The sequence below is a fragment of the Schistocerca americana genome, chromosome 3 (assembly GCF_021461395.2).
Source record: "Schistocerca americana isolate TAMUIC-IGC-003095 chromosome 3, iqSchAmer2.1, whole genome shotgun sequence".
Lineage (NCBI taxonomy): Eukaryota > Metazoa > Arthropoda > Insecta > Orthoptera > Acrididae > Schistocerca > Schistocerca americana.
In genome coordinates, this window is record NC_060121.1 from 777,640,163 (window position 1) to 777,664,653 (window position 24,491).

General features: G+C 40.1%; 1 protein-coding gene across 4 annotated transcripts in view; it reads left to right on the forward strand.

Moving 5' to 3' along the window:
- The window catches only part of LOC124606969 (leucine-rich repeat flightless-interacting protein 2), a 228,718-nt gene that overhangs the window by 192,133 nt on the left and 12,094 nt on the right, over nucleotides 1–24,491 (forward strand). For all 4 annotated transcript variants that reach the window (XM_047139109.1, XM_047139110.1, XM_047139108.1 and 1 more), the window contains 3 exons: nucleotides 2,020–2,205; nucleotides 17,710–17,789; nucleotides 19,588–19,692. In XM_047139109.1, coding sequence (XP_046995065.1) covers nucleotides 2,020–2,205; nucleotides 17,710–17,789; nucleotides 19,588–19,692 — 371 coding nt within the window. The remainder of the gene's footprint in view (nucleotides 1–2,019; nucleotides 2,206–17,709; nucleotides 17,790–19,587; nucleotides 19,693–24,491) is intronic.

Consider the following 24,491-nt stretch of genomic DNA (forward strand, 5'->3'; position numbering starts at 1 on the left):
TGCGAATACCTTCGTAGCGGTTGATAGATGGTTAAGGGAGACCAGAAGTTTTGCTGTAACAAATGTTGATGCTGGACGAGAGCGCTATGTACGGAACGCTCAATTAGAAGAAAACGTTCTCGATACGGTTGCTGGAACACCTAGTACCAGCTCGAGGGCCATTTGTAATGCTTTGGGGGTAAGTAAAGTTAATCCGATGTTCTTAATGTATGCCTGCAAACCACACATGGTAAAATTTATCCGTTTGTTTGTCGCTACAGGTTTCGCACGCTGTAGTATTGGACATCCTACATGACGAAGACCTATTTCCGTACCACCTACAGAAGATGCACGATGTGGTGGAAGGGGACTATCCCTCTCGCTACCAATATTCCGTGTGGTATTTAAATAAATGTAACGAATATCCGCATTTCGAAAGGATGGTGTTGTGGACAGACGAGGCATGTTTCACCAGAGAAGGACCATTCAACTCCCAAAACAACCACATTTGGACGGATGCAAACCTTCATGGTACTTACGTTAAATCATATCAGCAGAGGTTTAGAGTAAACATTTGGGCAGGTATCGTGGGCGACTGTTTGGTGGGTCCCGTCCTTCTTCCCCCCCCTCCCCCCCATTTAAATGGACAGACTTATTTAGCATTCCATAAAAATGTCCTTCTGCTGTATGTAGAAGACGTTCCACTGGGTCTGGCAAGGAATGTGGTTCCAACACGACGGCACACCGCCGCACTTCGCTGCTATGGTACGTGTGCATTTAGATGCATTGCATCCCCGAAAGTGGATTGGCCGAGGTGGTCCAGTTCCCTGGCCAGCTCGTTCACCAGATCTGACTCCGTTAGATTTTTATCTGTCGGGGCATGTGAAACAAATCGTCTACGCGATCCCAGTAGTCACAATTGAAGAGCTTCTTGCAAGGATAATTTTAGCCTTTGATGAAATCAGGGAAACCTTTGATTTCGGAAAGCTTGCAGACTCCATGACACAGCGTTGCAATGTGTGCCGTCAGGTTGGAGGAGGACACTTTGAGCAGCTACTCTGAAGATTTATTGTTACATTTTGCTCCTGTTAATTATGTTGTTACATTAAAGACCTGACAAAACATCAGTTGTATTCTTTCTTGTTCATCATTATTTTCCCTGTATTTGTTACATGTATGGCTATTGACTATGTATAAGTTTAACTGCTTTTCTATAATTATGTCCAAACAGTTACATATTGTTAGACCTTTGTCCAATGCAATCATAAGCAATTATTGAACGTTACGGATGCTGTAGCTGTTGGAATAAATGTATGCACTTGTGCCCATCGCCAATGGGTTTTATGTAAAAAAAAGTTGTACAAATCCTTTACTAACATGAAATTTGTACATAAACGTTCAAACAACAACAAATTGGTTAAATAAAAATAAAATAATGATCCTGCTGGGGGTCGAACCCAGGACCTTGCATTTCTCATGTCTAGCCTTCTACCCTCAGACCATGCCGCCCAATAAGGCAACAGCCTTTAATACATAGCATTATAGCCGTATGCTTACAACATGAAACATACATTTGGCAACACCGCCGCTCGCAGGCCATTTGAATCTGAGCGCGAAACGACCTGATTGGCTAGCTTCTAAGCTACATATCTCGGAAATGGCGCAACGTATCGCATTTTTTTCTTAACATTTATGTCTCAATACATTCTGCCCTACAACATCATGACAAGCGTTTCAGACATTTTCTGACCACCCTGTATATCCAATATTGGCATTTGCTGCTGTATTTTAAAGTTAAAGATTATATACTGAAAGAAGTTGAAAATATATCAACGTAGATTTATGTCCAATCAACTGGAGTTAACACTGTGCCTAGGTTAATCTTATTATTGGTTCTATAAGGACAGTAGCTAAACATGGGAAGAGTAAGAAGAGTACTTACCTATCTACTGTGTAAGCAATATCAGTTTTTTTTTTGTAGCCGTAACTACAAATGTATTAGTGTGTGTGGCTCAGACAGTGTTTATAAAATGTTTTCAGATGTACGACTGCGTCGGATAGCAGAGGAACGCAATGAGCTGCTGGATGAGGTGCGTCATCTCAAGTTGGAGCTCGAGGAGTCACGCAGCCGTCAGCATAAAGTGTCGGGGTTGGGTACAGGATTGACAAATTCTGTTGCCAGCCTGAATGGGCCAGACACTTCGGGTATAGCTGCAGATCTGCAGAGTAAGCTTAAAATGCTCTGAAAACATACTATAAAAATGTAGGAATGAAGGAGACCACTCACTGAATAGCCGAAGCTTCAAGTCACTGATGTAGGCAGACACAAAAGAGAAACAAAACGGGCTAGCTTTCGGAATAAATCTTTTGATGAGCTAAAGTATAAACACACACACACACACACACTTTATTTCTCTTTTGTGTGCGTGCTGTTGGCATCTCAGTGTCTCTGCTATTAAGTGAGTGGTCTCCTCTTTACTCCTAAATAATTTACGTTGTGCAAGAATTTTCATTACTATACTTATGAAAATATAATGTCTTTGGCTCACAGTATGTTGATAATGTTGTTTGCGTTGTAGCGTCCAACAAAATTTGGCAAATCTTGTATAATTCAGTTTTCAGAACATCTGCTGGTAGTACATATGAAAGGTTAGGCACTCATTACTTTCTAAGAAGGTATGTGATCTTCTATATTTCAATTCATTACTTCCAAGGCTAATAATTGTTTGGGACAATTTATTTGTTCAGGGAAAAAGCTCTTATCAGAGAAAAATGAGCAATTTGAGAGAACATTCTAGAGAAGTGCTTAACATTTAGGAGAGGGCTGGGCACAAGAGGAGCCCACCCAACAGCTCACAAGTACTATTGGCTGATCTCCCACTCTGGGGGCACAATGCACAAACCACTTGATTAGGGGAAAGCATCCAGTAGTGACTGCGGCTGTTCACTTAATTTCAAAATGTTGTACATTTCTAATTTTGTAGTCACAATAAAAAGAAAATGTGGACATTACTCCCAAGCTTGATTCCTTCAATTTAATTATTGTAAAAACACTTTCACCCAAGAATGGGGTTCTGAATACACTGCAGACTCAAGCAGCTATTTTGAACAATGACAGGAACTGTTCATGAGGAAAATTGTTGTAGATGATTTCTGAATTTTCTGCAGTGTGAAACCTGTTTGTCACCATACTATTATACTGTACATCAAGAACTTCAACTGAATTTCTGAAGGTGTATTTTCAGTGTATGCTGCAAAAAGTGTTTCAAAAATCTATATGCATAAAAATGCAAATGTATGTTTGTGCAAAATTGTGTACCTCCTTAAGTTCTTCAACAATTTCAGAACTGAAATTTTAACACAATGCTGCACTCAGTTACATGAGTTTTTATATGCCTTTTTTAAATATATATGATATAGAAGGTGATTCAAAGATACATTTACAAACTGACATGGCACTTGGGGCATACTACAATAATCAGTAACTGCGTAGGAACTGGGGTACACAAAGGCCACCCGGGGCTACTAAATGGTGTTGAAGTGATTTAGTCACATACCTCAAATGGACACCAACTACAGGAGATGCTCAAAGTTTTGTCCAGATGCATCGAGATACGCCTAACATCAATACTACATTGAATGGCGCACCCTGTCAAAGATACCTGGTGGTGTATCTCAAAGACACCCTGCTGCCACAACAATCCTGCCCACTAGGTTTTCCAGTGATGTAACAGCTGTTTCATACACAAGGCCCTTCAGATATCCCCACAGGAAAAAGTCTGTTGGGGACTGATTGGGTGATCGTGGTGGTCATGCGACTGGCCCATCGGGACCAATCCAGCGCCAAAGAAAGGTTGACTGCGTATGTTCCCTCATTTGAAATGCATGGGGGCTTTGTTGTGCTGAAATTGAATGTGACAGCTAATAGGCATGGGGACATCATTCAGCATGTCCGGCAGAACCTCTCGTAGGAATACGAGATATGCGTGACCATCAAGTCAAACTGGGGGGAATGTATAGTCGAATTAAATCGACTCCAATGATGGCAGCCACATGTTAAGGATAAATTTGCATTGTCAGGTATGCATACATATAGCATGGGGGTGTACAACTGCAGGTTGTGAACGTTCATCACACCCTCAAGTGGGAATTCAGCCTCATTGGTGAAGGGGACACTCACTGTGAAGCTTCGGACTGGAGCATATTCCACAGATACCACTGTGCAAATCTCATGTGTTTGTTGTAGTCCCACCTTGCAATTTCTGGACGTGCTGATGCAGTCCTTCATTGTGTATAATCTGCCAGACGGAGGTTGGGGGGACATCGGTGGCTTGGGATACACCTCATGTAATTGTTGAGAGCATATGTTCTACCCTTTTGAGAAAACTTTCTTCTTTAGCAACTGTCTATGTTGTTTGTTGGCGACCAGCACCCGGCTTGTGCACGTGGAAAGAGCTGGTTTCAAACAATCGGTGATGCAGGTTGGGAAAATAATGTGTGGCATGGCACCTTTATATGTTTTGCACAATACAGTCGCCTCTTATCCATTGCAGTTGGTCGTGCCGTAAACAATATGACCTGAGCATATTAATTGGCTTTAAAACTTTGACGTTTATTTTATCATATTTTGTCAGCAGGTTGATGTGCTACAGAACACTGTTCTTGTTTCTTCTTGCTGGATACCAACTTCTTTCAAACTTTGCTGGATACCAACTTCTTTCAAACTTTTCATTTTCTTGCCAAAGCAACAACACTAGACCTGTGACCAATAAATGCAATAGCTCCACCTGTTGTAAGTGTTGAAAGTTTTTCTCAGAGAAAACCATGTTTGATGATGATAATCATTTTGCTAAACGGCCTGATGCAAGTCTTTCAACTTGATGCCATTTTGGTGAGTTACATGTTCCTAACCTACCTCAGTTATCCAACTGAGGAGAAGGGACATTGTTTAATGTGGAATCCAAACCTTGTGTTGTTTCTGGCAACTCCTTCCATTGTTGAGTGATCAGGACTAGATTAAGACGAAGACTGAAAAATCTGGTGGCTTGTCCAAGATTTGATACCACCTACTCTCAGTTCCCTGGCATGCGCTTTACCATCAGACCACCAGGCCCATTTAATAAGGAAGAACATATGTGATTGGCTATAGTTGTGCCACACACTGGGTCAGTTGAGGAGTTCCTACATCATGTTAATGTTAGCATCAATACATCTCTCAAATATGTCAAGTTGAATGACAGTACTTTCATCCAAAGGCAAAGGAAAAAAAAATCTCTATTCGTATTTTTCCATGTCATTTGCTATTTCATCAATACATCTATAAACTGTTCTCCCTGAAAGAGATGTATTATAATCACCTTTCTCCCCGTTATGTCTTAGTTCAAGAGGTTCGGCTTTCATTTCTTGAGTAATCAAACTGATGACTAATTTATCATGAAGCAGTTGGAAATTTTGCTTCAAATTATACTTTGTGTCATAATAATTTTATATTACAATATGAAAGTTGAGGAGAGTTTCTGTGTTTCAATAAAAAAAGTTGTGTATTTCCCACTGTGGGTTGGTGCAGGATGATTAATTATATTTTCGTTTTGAGGATCTTAGCTACTCCTCAGTCATTTTGCTCTCTCTAGTTCTGTCTTGTTACTGCATACAAAAGCTTAATGTAGACAATGCTGACAACGTAAGATTAATAGGCCATATTGCTGTGATGCGTCACTTTGAAACAAACTGTGATAGAACTCCTGGCTGAGAGAGTGGTGGGGAGCCAGAGGCAGGTTGTGTGAACCTCTGCAGGCACGCAATCCCACATTATTATACTTACCCAGCCCTGATGTAGAGAATTATTTCTCCATTTGCTCGTAATACATTAAAGCTTGCTCAAAATGGAATCACCTGGGACTAAAATAATTTCCCAAATTGGACAAGTTTCCGGATTACACAAAACTCACTGGGCTACATGAAATTTGTCAGGTATCATGCACAAAAATACAGTAAAAATTTTTAATAATGCATATACTGTATTTGTGTACCTTCACTCCAGCACAGTAGATGCTCATTTACTCTGTTGGACAATAGAACACTGAACTATTACACTAATTGGTAATTAACATGGCATTTCTATATGTTTACTCTAACTTTAAGTTCATTTATTATGCATGTATGCACATATTATTCACATGTTTATTTTATTTACATTTCTCTTTTTTCACCATATATCATGGAGGGAAACTTGTTTTAATTTCCTGTTCAAAATTGTTTTCTCTAGGCAATTTTTTGCACCATACAATAGTTCCAACAAGTTGGGAGAATTCACGTGTGCTGCAAATTGCGTAACATCGATTATGCATGGAATCGCTCCTTCAGGCGTATTAATTTTTCTAGGAACATCATTTTGCTCATCTTCTTCCTCATCATCTGTGTTGCAGATTTCTATTAAATCTGTTGCTGAAGCGAAAGTGGAGTGAGTTGACAGAAAGTCATCACTTCGAATGTAATCATCTGCACTGCGTGAAATGTTTCGTATTTCCATTAATTCAGCAATTGGTGCTGCATTTTCTTGAACTTTGATGGCCACAGAAGCATCTTGTTCTTGACCCTCAAACCCTGAAGCACTTGGTGACGGTTTCGGGTTTTATTTCCTTTACTGCCAAGCCAATCCAATTAACTGCATTGAGGACGGAAACTGATCGTGCAAGAGCATACGCACTTTCGGCTTCTTCAACACAAAGAATAAGAGACTGCATCAGTAATTGCCTATAACGACACTTGAATGTGTAAATAACCCCCTGGTCCATGGATTGTGGGAGGCTGGTTGAACCTGGTGGGAACCAAGCCAATTTTATGTTTGATAATGTTTCTTTGGGGTGGCAGGTTGCATTGTCTAGGAAAAGGAGAACTTGGCGATTTCCTTCTTTCATTTTGGTATTGAAAGAGACCAGCCATTCTTCCATAAAGCCACTCACTATCCACACCTTTTTATTGCTTCGCCGTGTCACTGGAAGCTTACTGATGTCTGTGTTTTTGAAATAACACAGCTTTGCCGCCCTTCTCGTCACCAGTGGTTTATCCATTTCACTTAACGTGTTTCCACACAGCAGTACAGTGAGTCTTTTGTTGGAAATTTTTCGGCCGGTGCACTTTTCACCTCGAATTGCTTGTGATTTTGAAGGCAGTGCACAATAAAACAGTCCCATTTCATCGGCACTGAACATGTCTTTCGGGTCATAATTCACAATTAAATTGGACAGTATTGGCTTCCATTCTGTTGCTACAATTTCCTGCACATCCTTAGCTTCCCCACACACTTCATTCCACACGATGTTGTGCCTAGCTTTGAAACTGTTTGGCCATCCTGTAGATGCCTTAAATTCCATAATTCCAAGCTCTTTAGGGACTTTCAGTGCCTCACTGGACAATGGGTCCAGATAAAGATAAGTTTTTTTGCTAGCCCGCTTACGGAACATTCCCACACTATTTCGTTAATTTCTTCATTTCTGGTCTTCTTTGCCTTTATTTTTTCTGCCTCTTCCCTTTCACACATTGCAGCAGTGTGTTGATAGATGTGCAACAGTGTTCCTTTATGCACTGGCATGCGTCGATAATGAGGAAAACGAGAAAACTGGCAGAGTGCTGATGAATGAACCATTTCCTTTGATGTACTGTACAGACGGTGAGCGTAACTTATTCGTTGTTGTACGGAACGGCACGGTTTTAGGTCCACACCAGCAGCACTGCGTTGCGCTGGACCTCTTTTCTTGGTTTTGCACCGCTTAACAGATGTGTTAAAAGTAACATCCTTGTAGACTCATGAATAATTAATGAACTGTAATAAAGTAGTACTGCATAGGCTCTTTTCCGCATTATACAATGAATTATGAAGGATGTTCTAAGATTTGCTTTCCGTTTCTGCGTTAGGCACATTCTGCTTTACACAAAAAGTCTGTGTATAAAACTGCACTGAAGTGATGGAACTGAAATACTTGTATGATTCGGGCACATTTCTGAATTATACATGTGCTGATTTGAGCAAGTTTTACTGTAATAATAATAATAATAAGAAGAAGAAGAAGAAGAAGCTGCCGATCTCTCACTGCTGCGGATGAGTTACTTCTATATCTCAATGAAGAAAAAGGTTTCGAGTATTTATCGCACAATATATGTGCCTCTTTGTGTGCTATCACTTTCAAAAAACGTTGTTTCGGTATCTCGAATATGAGGGGGTACGGGGGGGGATTAATTAAACACTGGAATGACATTGACATGAGCGGAGCTTATGTTGTACTCATGTCTGCCACTAGGCATGTATAGCGCAAGTCATTGCCAGTTCAGTGCCGCCTGTGTTGTCGACCTGGCTTATTTTGTTCATCTGCAGTGATTGTTTTTGCTAGTGCTGTTTTGTTCTTGTTTCGTTTATTATGACTGCAAGTTTAAGTGAACAAAGAGCAATTGTGAAATTTTGTTTTCTACTCGGTAAAAATACTGCTGAAAGTGTTTTAATGTCGAAAACAGCTTACCAAGATGACGCTATGGGGAAAACTCAAGTTTATGAGTGGTTCGCCCATTTTAAAAATGGCGACACGTTGATTGATGACAAACCTCATTCTGGATGTCCATCAACTGCCCAATCGATGAAAATATTGGAAAAATTCGAGAGCTTGTGCTCACAGACCGTTGACAGAGGACTGATCAACTGTGAGAGATTATTGGGGTATCTTGGAGCTTGGTTCAGTGAATTTTATAGGAAGATTTGGGAATGAAAAGGGTTGTTGCCAAGTTTGTTCCTCATGTTCTGACTGACAATCAAAAGAAACATCGAGTTGAAACCTGTCGTGCTTTGAAACGAAAGCTTGAAACTGATACAGATTTTCTGTCAAAGGTCATTTACTGGTGACGAGTCATGGTGCTATGGTTATGACCCAGAAATAAAGCAACAGTCAAGCCAATGGAAGATGTCATTGTCACACCATTAAAAAAAATGTCATGTCAAATCAAATATCAAAACAATGTTGATTTTTCTTTTTTGAAGCCAAGGGCATAGTTCATTCAGATTTTGTTCCCCCATGTCAGACCATCAATCAAACCTTTTATTTGGAAGTGTTAAAAAGATTGCGCAATAGTGTTCATCAAAAAAGACCTGATTTGTGCCAGACAGGAGACTGGTTCTTCCACCATGACAGTGCACATGCACACACAATCATCTCAATTAAACATTTTTTGGCTAAAAATAGTGTACTTTCACTGTCCCACTCCCCTTACTTGCCTGACCTGGTTCTGTGCAACTTTTCCTTATTTTCACTCATGAAAAGAGGCATGAAAGGACACCAATCTGACAACATTGAAAAAGTCAAGGAAAAAATGTGGGAACAGCTGTCAGCCATTTCTGATGATGACTATAAAAAATGTTTCGAATGGTGGAAGCACCAATGTGAGAAATGTATTAGTTGTGATGAAGAGTATTTTGGAGGTTTTTTGTAAACAATTTGAAAACATATAGGTTAAAAAAAAGGGGGGGGGGGGCGACCATCCATCTGGATACGATAATCAGTAACTTTAGAATGGAATAAGATATCATTCTGCTTTGAATTTTAAATGAAATTTCAGTATCTGCCTACATTTCATATATATTGCAATTTACATCATAAAATGAACCATAAACAAAGTTTACACAATGTGTTTTTACCTCTGTACACACTTCAAAATTTTGTGCAATCTCTTTCTTACTTTGATACTGTGCAGTAACTTTGATGAATAATGAAAAGAAATTTGGTCCTTTACTAAGCAAAGATATATCAGACTGTAAGATGTCCAAAACCAGATTTTTTCAGCTCATTTTTTTTTTTTTAAATTGGATGATAAGTGTTTCATAGTGGTCGGAATGCCATCTCTCAGCACAGGTTGCAACATTTGGCAACCAGTATAGCTAAACAAATCCTTGCTCAAAACAGAATTCTGAGAACACGTCTGTAGCAGCGGAAGGGTTACTAGGAAATAGATGCGCGCGCGCTCACACACACACACACACACACACACACACACACACACACACACCAGGTATTTACTATTAGAAAGATTGTATGGCAAAGCATACCCAACATGTTTTGAACTTTTGTCACTGATTTTGAGAATGAATAAGATATCGTGTCATATTGTAAGGTTGAGTATAAATTTGTTATGAAATCCTTGGATCTTAAATTGTTGGTCTTGGAGCAGTGGGTTATGCTTTAGGTAATTGTTTTTAAAGTTTGGGGTAATTTTAGCTACAACTACACACTTTATAATGTGATTGTAAACTCATGAATTCATAGGCACCTCTGTCATAACTGTGTATTTTTATGTTACACTTGGATGTTCAATGTACATCATTGAAACTAAAAATGTGCATTAGTTCTGCATTTCATGTCTTTTGAATGTTTCATTTTTTTCTGTAAATTCTCCATGATTCTGCAATTTCACAAATACAACCGAATATTGTCAATCCAGGATGTAGACGAGTGAGCAAGTGCTCTAGGAGTGTATATGGAAACTCTTTACCAATTCTCTTTGTTTGACAAGCTGAGGCTGTCTTGCTGCCACAAGGCTCACCAGCATTTGACGATCGTAGTTCACATCATGGGTGACCTTTATACATATATAACCACAATGGCTGTTCTGTGCACATTAGTGTGTCATAGAAGCACATGCCGTTATCGCAGTCAACTTGTTTCAGTTATGTAGCATCAGTGTAGTTTATGAAAAATTTTGTGCTTCTGTTGGTTCTGAAGCTGTTTTGCTTTTGTGAAGATGGAAGCAATTAGAAACATAGAAACTCTGTTTTGGACAGTGCTTCTGAATTTAGTGACTTTTCTGCTGCTAATGCTGCTGATGCTGATGCTGATGATGGTGATAGTTCTTCAAAGGTGTATCCAGCATACTATGACTGTATGAATGAAAATAGCATGGAAAGTGCAAGAAGTGAAGATGATGTGCCATGAACTGCAGAGAATGTACTAATCATGAACAATATTAGAAAAGTAAAAGATAGAAACACCATGTGAGTGGACCAGATTTCTAAAATACATGGGGCCTGTGTTCTGCAAAATTACAGAAAAGACAAATGTGTGAAAAAATAAGATAAAACTGTACTTAAACGAGAATAGCTGTGCAAACTTGCTATATTCTGTGAAGCAATGAGCAGGGAAATTTACATTAATTGCATGGTTTTAAAATTTCACTGATGACACAAACAGTGAGCCAAATGATGCACAGAAGAAGACCTGGTCCATTATTATGCACTATCCAGCAAAATTTTCATAGATTTATTTACTAGTCTGGGATACTGCATTGGGAAAAGCCTGTTGAAATTTAGAAAGCAATTCAATTATATGCAGTGCAACAGGTTGAAATGTGCAGGGTTTGATATAAAATGTTACAAATTCTATGTAGGGGCCTTCCAGCAAATATCGGTCTCAGTGATAAACATGTGTGAACTATTTTTTTTTAGAAAGGAAATAAACTGTTTTGACACATATAAAACTCTCCTGACATATAGACTTCCATAAAATTTTGGGCAACCTGCTTGATGTTGGTAACATGCTGCCGCGATAGTTCAGTGCAGAGCCTTGCCATAATACTCTACACAAAATATTGTGACAGCAAGTTACTGACATCAAGCATGTTGCCTGAAATTTTATGGAACTGTTTTTAAATACGCAGAAGAATAACAAGCAACTCAGTGAATGTGGTTGAATCTTTGTGCCCTAATGGTAGGATGTCCCTACTAACATCTTGAAGAAAAAGCTTGACAAGCTTTCTTTGAAATTTGGTCTGTATATCACATTTTGTGCTTCAGCACAAAACAGCTGACGCCTTAGGCACAAGGAAATTCAGAAGGAAGCAAAGTCAAACACAAAGATGTAAAAAATCCAAAGAGAGCTCTACACTATCATAGCAGTATGTGAAGTACATGTTTGCAAGATCAAATCACTCCTCTTGTTTCCACTGATGCTGTGCTCTGTGACACACATAGAAAAATCTTTTTCTGAGTACTGTACATGTTTATGTTGAATGTCTGCGCTGTGTATCACTAATTCACAGACCATATGAAAACGGATTATCCCAGATTTGTTTGTGAACATTTTGAGTGTGCTACTGCTGTCAGCAAAGGCTACGGGATATATAACAAGCGGACGACCTGCCTTAGGTTATACATCTTTGTGACTATAAGCAAAAACCTTGGCTCATTTTCCAATACATACGCCACAAACATAGAAGTACACAGCTGAGAATTAGTTGAAACGGCGTGCTAATGCAAAAAATGTGGAGAATATCTTCATTTACCATGCTGTTTTTTCTCCAACAAGCTGTCTGTCCGCATGAACGGCCATCGACAAACTGTGGCCAAAAAACAAGTGGACCACCCTGTAGCTGAACACTCTGCCAAACATGATATCCCTCATCTCAATGACTGCTTCACAGCCTGTGCCATATGGATCCTTCCCACCAACACCAGCTTTTCTGAATTGCACAGGTGGGAACTTTCCCTGTAATACATCCTACCTTCCCGTAACCCTCCTGGCCTCAGCCTTCATTAGTCACTGTCCTCACCCATCCAGCCCCATCCCTGTTCCCATTCCAGCACTGCACAGCCGTCATTTCACCGCCACACCCAATCTTTTAATTTCTTTTTATTTCCCTCCTTTCCGCTACTTACCCCCTCGCCCCTCTGCACCTTCTCTCCTGCCCTCCATCTAAACTGCAACACTTCACTGTCTGCCACTCCCACCATAATATCCCTCCCCCTCCCCGCCCCAGCCTCCTCGTTACCCCCAGCCAGTAGTCACTCCCATCGTGCACTGGTGTTGCTGCTCGCAGTGTGGTTTCATCAGCTCTCTGTGACTGCAACGTGTGTGCAAGTTGCATTTGTGTGTGTGTGTGTGTGTGTGTGTGTGTGTGTGTGTGTGTGTGTGTGTACTGCTGACAAAGGCCTTAATGGCTGAAAGCTATAATTGTGTGAATCTTTTTGTTGTGCCTATTGCGACTCAGCATCTCCTCTATATGGCGAGTAGCAACTTTCCTTCTCTGGTATTGTTACTGTTTTATTCTTAATATTTTATAATTTTTTGTAAAAAGTGTGCCTTTGCAATTCCCTCCATTTTACCATTTCAAACTGGCTGTTATAATCAGTTGGTGGTGTTTGTTGAACCAAACCGAAATCTCAAGTCATATGTTCTGATTGCCATTTTCTGTGATTTCGTCTTATAACTTATTAAGAATGCCAGTTTTATTCATTTGATAACGTAACAGACTTTCTCCTTCCTCATTCTTTCCAAAATTTAACTTCGCTCTGTTCATCTACTTCTACATCAGTGTTCTTCAATCCACCTTACAAGGCATGGTAGAGGGTACCCCATAACACTACTAGTCAATCCCTTTCCTGTTCCACTCGCAAATAGAACAAGAGAAAAACAACTATCTATGTACCTCCGTATGAACCGTAACTTCTCATATCTTATTTCTGTGGTCCTTATGTGCAATGTAGGTTGGAGGCAACATCAAATGCCAGTTCTCTAATTTTTTCTGATACTATTCCTCGAAAAGAACATCTCCTTCCCTCCAGGGATGCCTATTTGAGTTCCTGAAGTATCTCTCTAACACTTGCATGTTGTTCGAACCTACTAGTAACAAATCTAGCAGCCCACCTCTGAATTTCATCTTTGTCTTTCTTTAATCTGATCTGATATGGAACCCAAACACTTGAGCGATACTCAAAAATGGGTTGCACTACCATCCATTTATATGTTGTCTCATTTATATATGAACCATAGTTTCCTGGAATTCTCCCAGTAAACCGAAGTCGACCATTCACCTTCCTACCACAATCCTCACATGCTTGTTCCATTTCATATCGCTTTGCAGCTTCACACCCAGGTGTTTAAATGGTGTGACTGTGTCAAGAAGAAACCAACTAATGCTGTTACGAACATTATGGGTTTATTCTTCCCCATTCACTTAAATTTTTCTACATGTAGCCTAGCTGCTATTCATCACACAAACTAGAAATTTTGTCTAAGTCATTTTGTATCCTCTTACAGTCACTCAACTTAGACACCATATTGTACACCACAGCATCATCAGCAAACAATTGTAGATTACTACCCTGCCCTGTCCACCATATCATTTATGTATATAGATAATAACAGCAGTCATTTCACACTTCCATGGGGCACTCCTGATATTACTCTTGTCTTTGATGAAAATTTGCTGTCGAGGGCAACATAATGGGTTCTATAACTTAAGAAGTCTTGGAGCCACTTACAGATCTGTGAACCTATTCTATATACTCATGCCTTCTTTAACAGCCTACTATGGGATGGGACACTGTGTCAGACGCTTTTGAGAAATTTAGAAATATGGAACCTGCCTTTGCACTTCATCTATAGCTCACAGTATTATCATGGGAGGAAAGGGCAAGCTGAGTTTCGCACAACTGATTCTTTCTAAAACCATGCCGATTTGTGGACATAATATTCTCAGTCTCAAGAATTTATTATTTATCGAACTGAGACTATGTTAAAGGATTCTGCAGCAAACTGACATTATGGATATTGGCCTGTAATTTTCAGGGGCCGTTCTTTTCCCCTTCTTATACACAGGAGTCACCTGTGCTTTTCCAGTTGCTTTGTTCTTTGTACTGGGTGAGAGAGTCATGATAAATGCTAGCTAAGTAAGGGACCAATGCTGTAGAGTACTCTTTGAAAAACCAGTTGGGAATGCTTCTGGACCTCATGGCTTATTTGTTTTCAACTCCTTCAGTTGTTTTTCTATGCCAGGAATGCTTATTACTATGTCATGCATACGGGAGTCTGTTTGATGGTCAAACGACTGTATGTTTGTATGATTCTCCTGCACGAACGATTTCTTGAATGTAAAATTTCAAACTTCGGCTTTGGCCATGCTATCTTCGACTGCCACACCAGACTTTCAACAAGTGACTGGGTGGAACACTTAGACCCCTTAGTGGTTTTACGTAGGATCAGAATTTTCTCAGATTCTCTGCCGGATTTTTTGTTGAGCTATGATGGTAATTGTAGTTGTATGTTTTACGCATAGATCTTTTCACAGACATACAGCCTGCTAACCTTTGCTTCTCATCATTTGTGTGTTCCCTTTTGAATTGAGAGTGCAACAGCCTCTGATCCCTCAGCGTTTTTCTACTCTTGTTATTAAACTATGGTGGATCTTTTCTGTCCTTAATCAACTTTCTAGGCACATAATTTTCTGGACCGTGATTTACAACCTGCTTAAACTTTGCACACAATTCCCATATGTCCATCTTAATGGAAGTAAGTGATGTCAGTTCACTATCTGATGAGATACTAACAATGCTTGTCTGCTGAACACTTTCCTAGCCTTCCTGACTGATTTATTATTTTAGCTACAGGGTGTAAGATGTTTCCATTGTGTGTGGGTTGCCGAACTAGCTGCTCAAGACAAGTTTTCAAAAAACTTGTTCAGAAGTACTTTACACGAGTGTCTGCCTATACCCCCTATTACGAATCTATAGACATCTCAGTCTGTACTTGGGAGGTTAAAATTGCCTCGAGTTAGTAATGGACGATTTGGGTGTTTATTGACCATAGACATTCTTTGAATGAATGACTCTAGAACTGTCACAGCAGAATTGGGTGGCTGGTAAAAACATCCAACAATGAAGAAGAAGAACAAGAAGAAGAATCTTCGCTTAAAATTTCCAGCCTAATAGGCTGTGATCGATGCATAAAAGTCTCCCGACGTTTCGTCTCCGACTGCAGGAGACATCCTCCAAGGTAAAGCAGCGAACTGCAAGGAGAACTCAAGGGAGTGCTGATTATATAGGCAGTACAGACGGCACCACTGTCCATCATATGGCATCGGCTATGAGACTGTCTCTGGTAATGCCAACATTCTCGATTGAAAGTAACCGATCGTCATGCTTCCAGTGCAACGCTGAATCCAATTTTATCCAATTTAACACCTTTGTCATTCCTGTTAAAATTACGGTGTCAATCTTGATAGCCTCTCTATACACATGTGCATAATAATTCGAGGTTTTAGATATGACTCTTGTCTCAAGGAATTTTATTTCAGGATTACCTTCCTGATAAAGGTGTTCTGCTATGACCAGTTTATCTGTGTGACAGAGGCGGTAATTCCTCTTATGTTCAACAAGACGGGTGTTCACACTTCTCTTTGTGGTGCTGATATAAACCTGATCACAACTACAAGGAATTTTATATACCCCTGGTGGAGCCAAAGGGTGTCGTGTATCTTTTGCACATCTTAAATTTTCTTTTAGTTTCCTGGTGGGTCTGAAAATAGTGTCCACCCCATACTCGCTTAACGATTTCCCAATGCGATCTGTGACCTAACTACTGAACGGAAGAAAAAGCTTGCCCTTGGGCGATTTGTTGTTCGTTGTTGCTTCTGATTCTCTGCTTAGAGCAAAGTGCTCAATCTATATCCTTGCTGGAATAGCCATTCTTCACAAAAGTGAAGTTGACTACTGTCAACTTTCGTGAAGAATGGCTATTCTAGCAAAGATATAGGTAGAGCACTTTGATCTAAGCAGAGAATCAGAAGAAAGGACAAACAACAGTTCCATTCATTAGTAAGGTCACAGATCGCATTGGGAAACTGTTAAGCAAGTATGGGGGGGGGGGGGGGGGAGCTATTTTCAGACCCACCAGGAAAATAAAAGAATATTTAAGATTGGCAAAAGATGCACAAAACCCTTTGGCTACACTGGGGGTATATGAAACTCCTTGTAGTTGTGAACAGGTTTATATCGGTACCACAAAGAGAAGTGTGAACACTTATCTTGTTGATCATAAGAGGAATTGCCACCTGGGTCACAGGGATAAATCGGCCTTAGCAGAACATGTTTACCAGGAAGGTAACCACGAAATAAAATTCAACGAGATGAGCGTCATATTTAAAAGCTCGCATTATTATGCACGTGTGTTTAGAGAGGCTATCAAGATTGATAAACATCGTAATAATTTTAACAGTAAAGACGAAAGTGTTAAACTGGATGAAATTGGATGTTGGCGTTGCACTGGAAGCATAACGATCGATTACTTTCAGTTGAGAATTTTGGCATTACCAGAGACAGTCTCATAGCTGACGTCATGTGATGGATAGTGGCGCCCTCTGTACTGCCTATACAATCAGCACTTCCTCGAGTTCTCTTCGCAGTTCGCTGCTTTACCTCGGAGGATGTCTCCCGCCGTCAGAGATGAAATGTCAGGGGAGAGTTTTATGCATCGACCGTGGCCTATCAGCCCAGAAGTTTTAAGTGAAGACAATACTGGCCGTGAAACCCTGCATTGTATGATCAAGAAGAAGAACGCTAATTTTTGTCACGCCGATGAGTTGTACGTTGGAAGTTCTCGGCCATAGCTTCAGTTTTTTATGACTTTGTTATTGCATTAGAGATACAACAGAAACCCTTAGAGCTTCGAAAGCTTTGATGAAAACGAGGAAATGGTTAAAAGCCTTCCTCCTGAGGACTTGATCTGCTGTGTGATTTTGCTCCTAAAACAATATATACATTTCTTTCAAACTGGAGAAGGCCTATCATGTATACGTTTTTGCCAGAAGGACAGACTGTAACATATAAACACAAAATAAGGTATGCGTTGCATATGTTTTTATGTGAAAACAATCTTAAAGTTGTTTAGTACACATTAAACAGCTAGCATGTGTTCTTTGCAGGAGAAGCAAATAAACAGCTGGGAGACTACAAGTTCAAGCTGCAAAAGGCTGAGCAAGATGTGTCAACACTGCAGGCAAATGTGAGTAGATAGCTGTTGATAAATGTTGTTCTGATACATATTCATACAACATGTATGGTAAAAGTATCTGCCTTCAGTTATTGCTTACAGGGTGTGAAGTGTGCAGAGTAACATTCATACTCAGCATAGCAGCACCATGCTCTGCATGATTTCATTTAATTCACTATGCATTTCGAAATTTAAATCATCATCATCATCACCACCACCCCACCATGCCTAAGGTATATTTTAAATATTTAATTTTAATGGCAAGAACTGTCACTCCATTGCAACAGCTTGCATGGTGCCCTTGAGGTTAGGTTGCAACTTTCATATGCAAGAGTGAAAGTATGTGTGCTACATTCTGACATGGAAAATTACATATGTTTTGCATAGCCCACCTCCCATGCAGCTGCAAGAGACAGTGAGTTGTTGTATTTATCGTTTTCATTTAAGCCAGTGCCCTTCCTGCATATCTGTGTAGCTTATAAAATCCTCAGATTCAGATGTAACCATAAAAATGAATGAGGGAGGCCGTGAAGGGTTGAGGGACAGTAGCCGGAAGTCAGATTTTTGAAGTTAAAAGGAAAACGGTTCATAGGGAAGAGGGGAGACGTAAAGGGGGGGGGGGGGGGGAGAGAGAGAGAGAGAGAGAGAGAGAGAGAGAAGACTTACAATCTGAACAGGCCTTGAAGGCCCAATGCCTACCGATTGGCTGCTGTGTCATCTTCATCCCTGAGGCACCGCCGGATGCAGATACGGAGGGCCATATGGTCAGCACACTGTTCTCCCACTCGTTGTTAGTTTTTGTGGCTGGTATCACTACTTCTCAATCAATTAGCTCCTCAGTTGGCCTCACACGGGCTGAGTGCACCCTGCTTGCCAATAGCACTCAGCAGAAAAGAAAGTTTAGATGGCGGAGAGCCCTTAGGCATCACCGGAAATGGATACGGAGGGACATGTGGTCAGCACACCACTCTCCCAGCCATTGTTAGTTTTTGTGACCAGTGTCACTACTTCTCAATCAAGTAGCTCCTCAATTGGCCTCATAAGGGCTCAGTGCACCCTGCCTGTCAATAGCACTCAGCAGAAAAAGGAAGTTTAGGTGGAGCAGAGGGGAAGCCTTTGCAAACCAAGATTAAAGAGACAAGGAAGGTGTGGAGAAAGACTGAGATTTTATTGGACCAATAGCTGAGGTTCAACTTCTAGGGCACTAATAATGGACCATTGGCTATCAGTGAGTTGAGGGATACGCTGAATTAAGGTACAGATGAGAGAGAGAATTGGAAATTGGTAAAAGATTGGTGAAAAGGGGTAGACTAAGCAAAAAAAAAAAAAAAAAAGTAACTGTAATGTTAAATTCCTAATCATATTGGTCCTTGACTAACATTGTGTGTACAGTGAAATCGTGGACATGTATGTCACTTCTTGTTTCTAGATTAATATTTATATAGACACATTTAATATTCAATAATTGTGCTCTTCCTAATGAAGTCCCTGTTCAAAATGAGTGGAACTGAATTCAGTTTTATACTTCAGAAGGCTGTAATTAAGGCTATAAAAGTTATTAATAATTTACTGCTTCATTTAAATTAAGATGCTGTGCATTACTTTGACTATTTTTAATACTGAGAGGGATGAAGTAGGGAATTTGGAAGTGTGTCACAGTTCTGTAATTTTCTTCTGGCTTGTGTGGTGGTGTTGATGGGGAAATTTTTGGAAGTTTAATTTGACTTGCTTACCGCTGGTAATAACAGCCAATGTAATGTGGAGCAGAGAAAATAAAAATTACTTAAAAATGGATTAAATATGTGTTTAGGTGGCGCGACTGGAAAGCCAAGTTATTCGTTACAAAGCAGCATCGGAGTCTGCTGAGAAAGTTGAAGATGAGCTGAAAGTGGAAAAGCGGAAATTGCAGAGAGAGGTAAATAAACTTTACACTGCTTTTTGTGATTTCCATTCTAGTAATAAGTATACATTTTTCTTGTACAGCTGTTTCCTTGAAAATAATGCACATACGAGGTCTACTAGAAAAGTATCCAACCTTTGGCTGGTGAGAAAAAAAAGAACTGGCTTACCTGGGGCATTAGACACCTGATCACCCTGAAAATAGTTCATATGGGACTCCACATACTTCTCCCAGCAGTGCTACCATTGTTGTAAGTATGGCGAAAGAGCCTCTTTCGGAGTGGAGTTTAGTTCGGCTGTCAGTGCTGCCATAATGTCTTCTCTTGTCTGAAATGATGTTCCTTTCAATGGCCTCTTGAGTTTGGGGAACATCCAGAAGTTGCAGGGGTCCACATCAACAGAGAAAGGAGCCTGTTGAAGCACAGGAATCTGGTTTTTTGCTAAAAGAGTCTGAATCAAGTGCGAGGAATGTGCTGGAGCATTGTCGTGATAGAGGTGCCAATTTTCTGTTTACCGCAAGTCCGGTCTCATGCTGCACAGTATCATGTTGGCGATGGAAGATGTCCCTGTAGTATTCTTTGGTGATAGTTTGACACTGAGGTATATGCTAGTGGTGTATCACACCATGGGAGTCAAAGAAAGCAGTCAGTGTAACTTTAACATCGCTGCATAGTTGGCAGGCCTTCTTTGGTCTTGGTGGTGAGGAATGCTTCTACAGTAGCAACTGGGATTTGGTTTCGGGGTCATACCTGTACACCCAGGACTCTTCACCAGTCATTATGGTGTTCACAAAGTTGGGGTCGCTGTGGAATCAAGCGTGCCCTGTGAGACTTAAACACGAAGTTGCTTTTGCTCCACTGTCATAAGCTTGGGCACGATTTTCGCTGACACTCTCTGAATGGCCAAATCATTGGTCACAGAAAAATGCGGATGCCCACCTCTTCCACAATTCCTCTGATAGACACATGATGGTCCCGCATCGCTGCAGTGTTCCTTTGGCAACGACTTGATCATATCAGCGTGTTGATGGCTGACTAAAGCATGGCTCACTCTCCACCGAAGTGCAGCTGTCTTTAAAGCAATTGTACCATTCCTTAATTTGTATGATGCCCATAGCATTGTTGCTAAAAGCCTTCTGAATCTTCTGAATGGTTTCCATGTGGCTGCCACCTAGTTTCTGGCAAAATTTGATGCAGTAACACTGCTCCAGTTGTTTGGCATTTCCTGTGCAAGGAAAAACTGACACGACCACTACACAGTACCTCACTCATCTGCTGCTTGCCAGCAACTGACGTTATCGACATGCGGGAAAAAATTCTTACACACGCATGAAGGTTCAAGGTCAGCTCATGCAAGTGTGCTAGATTCAAATCCATCAACTGACACACACACACACACACACACACACACACACACAAAAGTGTGTGAGGGTTTCAGATACTTTTCTAACAGACCTCGTGCATGAACAAACATATAATCACATGTTATTTCTTAATACATTTGTATGCTTTATGCTAATGAAAACATTGACATGATTGAAGGACGTTGTAATGGTTTCATCTCAATAATTGCTTGCATGTATTTACTTAATTTTCTTTCACAGAAATGGCTAGTTTCGATGTTAACGGGTCATTGTCAGGTGCAGTAGGTGCCAACATGCTGTAGTATTCAACAGCGGACATGGTAGTTTTGTCAAGTAGTCATATATGTTACGACATGTTGGCACCTACAGCACTTGCGAGTGGTCTGTAAGGCCGAAATTAGCCAATCTTGCAAAACCAAATGAAGTAAATACATGCAAGCAACAGCCGAGGTGGAGCCATTACAGTTACATTCAACATATATTCAGATGTGATACCCCACATGAAGGAAATTGTTAAATGAAATGGTTGTTCAGAGGGGACTGAAATTGGAAAGCTTTCTCTCATGGACTTATTTATTTGACTGTAGCCTGGAAAGACTATGAAAGGTTGACACATTAGGTTAGTCTCCTTTATGTAACTTACCATTGCATATATTAACGGTTTAATTGCTCTGTGGGCCGTAAGAGTCTTAATATATTTCAGTATCATTTTATGTTGTAGACTTGTTCAGATGGTTAAAATATTCACAGTATCTTAACTGATTCCCTTCAGACAAACTCACATCATTTTAACAGGAATGCTCAATGGAGAACACTTTCTGACATACAGTTTATCTTAACACAGGCAAGCAAGAGCAAAGATAATGGCTACACCACCAGTACTGAAGTGTAATGTCATGAATTTAATGAAATAGAACTTGACAGAACACTCTCTCTTTCTCTCTCGTTCGCTCTCTGACACACACACACACACACACACACACACAGGTAGTTTTCTTGTTCAAAACAGTTGCTTTTTGTCAAGTTGTTTGTACAGTAAGTTGACAGATTTTCCACTTTTATTTCTTATGCTCCATCACTGGATAGGGTATGATGATCTCTTCAGTTTTGCTTTACTATTGCAATAACATTCTGTGTTTGGACCTGAATGTTTATTCCTCTGTTAGCACTTCTTTATTTTCACCCCATAAATAACAAAATATTGTGGTTGAGCTTGTCTGGTTTGTCAAGTATGAATAAATGAATGTGCAGGTAGAAATAAGCTTGAATAAACTTTTAAAATGTAATATTATCTATTTCGGATACGAGGTAATGGTTGGTCTGTTTATACAGTATTAATTTTTAGCATTCAACTGAAGTTTTTGTCCTACTACACACAACTCAACGATGTGTTTTAAAAGATAATGCTCTTATCATCAGGCTTTAAAACTTAGCTCATGAGGTTAAAGTGCTACCAACAAAATTGCTACATTCATAAAATCATGTCACATCCTGCTGACCTGTTGTGGGCTCCAGGAGTGTCAAGCTGATGCTTATGCAGAATTCCAGGGGTTGTGAAATGATATGTCCACGATATCACTGTGTAAGCACAGCTATTAGCTCAGTCATAGTGCTCTTCTAATGATTGCATACGTTTTCCTCATTTCCTAAGTCTACGACCATTGGCTTCTAGCTAATCAGTGAAAGAGGCTTGCGTATTTATAATTATGTATGTGTCTTAAAATAATTTTAAAAGGTGTTAAGAAATCTCATTCAATTGCCATTACCTTGTGCATTCACAGTGTTGCCATTTTTCTTTCCATAGATAGCGCTCTCCAATTCTTCCAGTGAGTAGAGTTTCTTCCATTTCTTTTCTGTGTGCAAGATTTCCAAGTCTTCTTCTATTAACTTAAGGGAATGGCCTGTTTCACATAAATGATTTGCGTCAGTTAATTTGTCATGGTTACCCACTCTGAATGCATCTTTTTGTTCCTTGTATCTGAACGAAAGTGTTCTTCCTGTCTGTTCAATATATTTTGTATCACAGGATGTTGTTGTTGTTGTGGTCTTCAGTCCTGAGACTGGTTTGATGCAGCTCTCCATCCTACTCTATCCTGTGCAAGCTTTTTCATCTCCCAGTACCTACTGCAACCTACATCCTACTGAATCTGCTTAGTGTATTCATCTCTTGGTCTCCCTCTACAATTTTTACCCTCCACGCTGCCCTCCAATACTAAATTGGTGATCCCTTGATGCCTCAGAACATGTCCTACCAACCGATCCCTTCTTCTGGTCAAGTTGTTCCACAAACTTCTCTTCTCCCCAATCCTATTCAATACTTCCTCATTAGTTATGTGATCTACCCATCTAATCTTCAGCATTCTTCTGTAGCACCACATTTCGAAAGCTTCTATTCTCTTCTTGTCCAAACTGTTTATTGTCCATGTTTCACTTCCGTACATGGCTATACTCCATACGAATACTTTCAGAAATGACTTCCTGACACTTAAATCAATACTGGATGTTAACAAATTTCTCTTCTTCAGCAACGCTTTCCTTGCCATTGCCAGCCTACATTTTATATCCTCTCTACTTCGACCATCATCAGTTATTTTGCCCCCCAAATAGCAAAACTCCTTTACTACTTTAAGTGCCTCATTTCCTAATCTAATTCCCGCAGCATCACCCGACTTAATTAGACTACATTCCATTATCCTTGTTTTGCTTTTGTTGATGTTCATCTTATATCCTCCTTTCAAGACACTGTCCATTCCATTCAACTGCTCTTCCAAGTCCTTTGCTGTCTCTGACAGAATTACAATGTCATCGGCGAACCTCAAAGTTTTTATTTCTTCTCATGGATTTTAATACCTACTCAGAACTTTTCTTTTGTGTCCTTTACTGCTTGCTCAATATACAGATTGAACAACATCGGGGAGAGGCTACAACCCTGTCTCTATCCCTTCCCAACCACTGCTTCCCTTTCATGTCCCTCGACTCTTATAACTGCCATCTGGTTTCTGTACAAATTGTAAATAGCCTTTCGCTCCCTGTATTTTACCCCTGCCACCTTTAGAATTTGAAAGAGAGTATTCCAGTCAACATTGTCAAAAGCTTTCTCTAAGTCTACAAATGCTAGAAACGTAGGTTTGCCTTTCCTTAATCTTTCTTCTAAGATAAGTCGTAAGGTCAATATTGCCTCACATGTTCCAGTGTTTCTACGGAATCCAAACTGATCTTCCCCGAGGTTGGCTTCTACTAGTTTTTCCATTCGTCTGTAAAGAATTCGTGTTAGTATTTTGCGGCTGTGACTTATTAAACTGATAGTTCGGTAATTTTCACATCTGTCAACACCTGCTTTCTTTGGGATTGGAAATATTATATTCAAATGAAGTCTGAGGGTATTTCGCCTGTTTCATACATCTTGCTCACCAGATGGTAGAGTTTTGTCAGGACTGGCTCTCCCAAGGCCG